General features: G+C 51.0%; 1 protein-coding gene across 1 annotated transcript in view; it reads right to left on the bottom strand.

Annotated features, from left to right (window-relative positions):
• GUCA1A (guanylate cyclase activator 1A) overlaps positions 1–2,692 on the bottom strand; it is a 7,654-nt gene extending 4,962 nt beyond the window's left edge. Inside the window, exon 1 of the mRNA XM_032299393.1 lies at positions 2,148–2,692. Within this exon, the coding sequence (XP_032155284.1) occupies positions 2,148–2,348 (201 nt within the window). The 5' untranslated portion in view covers positions 2,349–2,692. The remainder of the gene's footprint in view (positions 1–2,147) is intronic.
• Positions 2,693–4,823: the final 2,131 nt, after the last annotated feature.

Genomic DNA, 4,823 nt, shown 5'->3' with positions numbered 1-4,823 from the left:
CAGATACAGGGTCCATGTGCCGCAGGGGTCCCCCACCCCCGCCACCGCCGACATCATATGTGTGATTCTCGGGGTGCTTCTGCAGGCATGCCTTTTATCCAAAGGGTGTTCATAGCAGGCGGGAAGATGAGCTATGTCGGTGTTAGGGGGTAAGGTGTGGGGCTCAGCCATCCGTTTGTCCTTCCCCTCCTGCTTAGCAGTTATTCCTTCTTCGGGAGCATTTGGGCATCAAGCCTGATGACCCCGTCCCTCCCAGTCTCCCTACCACAGACTCTGGACTCTGCTCATCTGCTCCCGCTTCGGGAAAGCCCTCGGGCTCCCTCATATCACACTTGAGGTTGGACTCAAAGCTTATAAGCTACTTTGGTCCCTTATCCTCAAATATTAGTGAGTTTTAAATAGCCTCTGAGCCCCAGCTTTCCCAGGAAGCCTCACCCATGATGGTTTCTGGACGTTCTAGGCAGCGAGGGGAGGAGCCTCTCCTGGGTCTGCGGAGGACACACAGCAGCACCTCACTGCGTCCACACCTTTCAAATGAGGGGCCACAGGGCGGGGGGCCACGTTCGCAGATTTGGGTACTTCCACCATTACATCTTGACTGAATTGTTCCAAAGGAATGGGAGATTTTTTTTTTTTTTTTTTGAGACAGAGCTTTGCTCTTGTCACCCAGCTGGAGTGCAGTGTCGTGATCTTGGTTCACTGCAACCTCTGCCTCCTGGGTTCAGGCAATTCTCCTGCCTCAGCCTCCCAAGTAGTTGGGATTACAGGCACCCGCCATCACACCTGGCTAATTTTTGTATTTTAGTAGAGATGGGGTTTCACCATGTTGGCCAGGCTGGTCTCAAACTGTTGATCTCAGGTGATCCACCCACCTCGGCCTCCCAAAGTGCTGAGATTACAGACGTGAGCCGCCGTGCCCGGTCATGAATGGAAGATTTACTATGAAAACCAACAAACAACTAATGCTCCTGACATCCACAGCATCATGAATATCCCAAGACTGAGAGGGGAGATGATGGGGCTCAAGGTCCCCCAGCTGATGAAAGCTAGGGACCCAAGCCCACGGTCCCAAACTCACCTTTCAGTGACCCCTTTAGCTTATCAATCAGAAAGTCCTTATCCAATGCATCCAGGTGGCTACTGGGAAGACACACAATTTGACCACTGTGTGGACCTTCAGGCTCACTTGAGAAAAGGTGATGTGAGGTCACTGGGTGTTTTGAAGTTGGGAGTATTCCAGATTCTCCAGCACCAGGCAACCCTGCCTGTCCTCAGCCCTCATGTCCACAGAACGTTATGAGTGGCCTGCCCATGCCAGACAGCAAGGCTGGAGAATCAGCATCTTGCTCCCTGCTCTCTACCCCTCCACCCACACCCTTGGGAGCTTCAAAGAGTCTTTGCGAGCACACCACCTATAGGACCAGCACATTGCAGGTGCTCAGTGACCACCTTGGAGGTGTTCACACTGGTTCTGGAGTAAACCAAGATATACCTGTGGCAGAGGCAGGGGCAGCCATTGGATTCAGCCTCTGAATACACTGATGTGTGGGCCTTTCTGTCTTGCCCTAGAAAGTGAAAGCAAGAAGCGGGGTGTGGGGGCTCACACCTGTAATCCCGGCACTTTGGGAGGTGAGGCAGGTGGATCACCTGAGCTCAGGAGTTTGAGACCAGCCTGGCCAACATGGTGAAACCCCGTCTCTGCTAAAAATACAAACAAAATTTGCCGGGCATGGGAAGCTGAGGCATGAGGGGAGGATGAGAGACGAGAATCGCTTAAGCCCGGGAGGCGGGGGTTGCAGTGAGCTGAGATCATGCCATTGCACTCCAGCCTGGGCAACAAAAGCAAACCTCTGTCTCAAAAAAAAAGAATAAGAAAAAGAAGGTGAGGGCAAAGACAGTGTCTGATTCATTTCTAACCTCCCAGTGCCTGATTCACAGTTGGTGCTCATTAAAGCACAAACATTAGATCAGTTGAAGCCCTAGTGTCAAAAAACCACCTCTCAAATAAACAAATGGCTGTATAAATGAAGTCGCTCCCCAGCCAACACTTTCTATGCTCCTCTCTGCTCTTCCTCACACCCACCTGGTCAGGCTTCCAGAGGGGTCCCCGAAACACTTCCCCTCCCTGCCACTGGGTCCCTGCTCACCTTGTTGAAGTCGAATGTCTCAAACATCTGCTCCACGTACTGGCTGGCTGACGGGCTCAGGTTCTTGAGGCCGAAGAACTGGCGGAACTCATAGAGGGTGAGTTGGCCAGAGGGACACTCGGTCATGAACTTCTTGTACCACTGGTGGCACTCCGTGCTGCTCAGCTCTTCCACCGACTTCCCCTCCATCACGTTCCCCATTGCTCAGGACTTCAGGGGGCTGATGCCTGAGATGGACGGGTCCTGTTCGCTGCTCCTTGCCCAAAGATGTCTTGGCCGACAATGGGGCCGTCCTGTCTCACAGGCCTGAGTCCTCCAGGCCTGAGCAAAGAAGGCCCCGATGGATCGGATGGTACCCAGAAGTGTGGAGAGGAAGAGAGCAGAAGCGGAAGATGATGGCCCACACTCAAACTCACAGATGCCAGAGAACTGGTGATAAGAGTCTGCACTAAATCCTTGCAGCCCCAGTGAAGACTGTGTACCCTGGAGAAGAGAGCTGAAAATAGAACAAGGCTTAGAGAAGCAGAGTCCTTAGGATTACAGCCTTGAGCTGTAGGTGAGAGGATTTTTTAACACAGTTTGCAATCTCTTAATCCCTTCTTAACACCATGGAGTGGGTGCCAGCCAGCAGCTGCTCTGATCCTATGACCTCTATGACCTTCTTCTCCTGATTTGAGTGGGTCCACAATGGTTTCGGATTCTGCCCTCAATTGTGGAATTGAGGTATATAGGAGATAGGGCTGGCTTCTTGTCCAGAGCTGGCCAACTACGGGCTCTTGACAGGGCTGCTATGTACGGTTATCCAGGCTGTGCACTGCACTTGGCCAACACAGCTGAGGGGGTTCAGTCATACCATGGATGTGCTAACATAGGAGAGCAGCTGGGTGGATGCAGAGTTTGTGGACTTCCAAGATAAGCCTTCAACAGCCAGAAGGAACCCCCCCTACATTAACCTGCACCAGGACACAGAGACATGCACACACATCACACACTCATACACCTGGTCCTGTCTGGCCACACTCTCATGTTCCTGAAGGTTGTGTCTTTCCTATCTTGAGAGCCCTGAATTCAACCTTCTGTCTGATTCTGAGCCTCACACCATCACCATCACCTTCTAGGGGCACGGGGTTGGGGACACGTAGTGTGTGCCTGGTGCCCTGGGGTGTGTGAGTAAGAGTGCAGGCACAGTGGGTGAGCTGCAACCTGCTGGTCCTGGAAAGCTCCCAGGCCACGCCTGGGGGCCTGTCTATACAGCAACAACTTTTTCTGATGCCTGGTGGGATGTGGCCACACTTAAAAGCTGGCTCATTTATGGAACCAGCATTTGGGTGCAGGTGCACTTAAGCTGGAAGCTCCCAGGAAAGCTTAAAGCCAGCGCTTGCCCCCCCCCCGTCTTTTCCCTTGTTTGCCTTCTTCCTTTGCATATGGGCCACACTCAGGTCCCCTAACTCATCTGGAGGGAACCACTGCCCATATTTCTGCTTTCCCCAGCAGGGCCTTGGACACTTGGTCAAGTTGTACGCTGATGGACAATTTATACGAATTGTATAATCTATATAAATAATATATAATTACATATAAATAGATGTGTATATATATAATCTATAGGATATATAACATATATCAAATATATGTGCATACATATCTCAGAATGAGCTAGGTTATGCTACAGTAACAAACCACTCTAAAATCTCAGTGGCTGAAAACAACACAAGCTTATTTCTTGCTTACATTACTGGCTGGGTGACCTTGAGCAAGTAACTTAGCCTCTCTGAGCCTCAGTTTCCTCATTCTTAAAATAGGAATAATGGTACCCATCTAATAGGGCTGTTAAGGGGAGTAAGTGGAGCTGGATACAGGGGCTTACGCCTATAACCCCAGAACTTTGGGAGGCTGAGGCACGTGGATCAATTGAGGCCAGGAGTTCAAGACCAGCCTGGCCAACATGGTGAAACCCTGTCTCTACTAAAAATACATAAATTAGACAGGAGTGATGGTCTGCATGCCTGTTAAAACCTTATCAGATCCAGGTCAGGGGTGGTAACTCACACCTGTAATCCCAGCACTTTGGGAGGCCATGGTGGGTGGATCACCTGAGGTCAGGAGTTTGAGACCAGCCTGGCCAACATGGTGAAACCCCATCTCTACTAAAAATACAAAAATTAGCTGGGCATGGTGGTGGATGCCTGGAATCCCAGCTACTCGGGAGGCTGAGGCAGGAGAATCGCTTGAACCTGGGAGGCAGAGGTTGCAGTGAGCTAAGACCGCACCATTGCATTCCAGCCTGGGTGACAGAGTGAGACTCTGTCTCAAAAAGAAATTCTTATCAGATTCAATTCCGTTCCTAGATCCTGCCCCCTTGCCTGCTTCTACTAAAGAGGCTGGAAAAGCCGAAAAAAAAAAAAAAAAAAGGCCAGCCTTGGTGCCTCACACCTATAATCCCAGCACTCTGGGACACTAAGGTGAGTGGATCATTTGAGGTCAGGAGTTCGAGACTACCCTGGCCAACATGGTGAAGCCCCGTCTCTACTGAAAATACAAAAACTAGCAGGGCATGGTGGCACACACTGATTTTGGCTACTTGGGAGGCTGAGGCAGGAAAATCCCTTGAACCCAGGAGACGGAGGCTGCAGTGACCCAAGATTGCACCACTGTACTCCAGCCTGGGCAACAGAG

This window comes from Sapajus apella, unplaced genomic scaffold (assembly GCF_009761245.1).
Source record: "Sapajus apella isolate SASKATOON/1434 unplaced genomic scaffold, GSC_monkey_1.0 scaffold41, whole genome shotgun sequence".
NCBI classification, from domain to species: domain Eukaryota; kingdom Metazoa; phylum Chordata; class Mammalia; order Primates; family Cebidae; genus Sapajus; species Sapajus apella.
The sequence above is the reverse complement of the archived record's forward strand: the minus strand, read 5'-3'. Positions and strand labels throughout refer to the sequence as shown.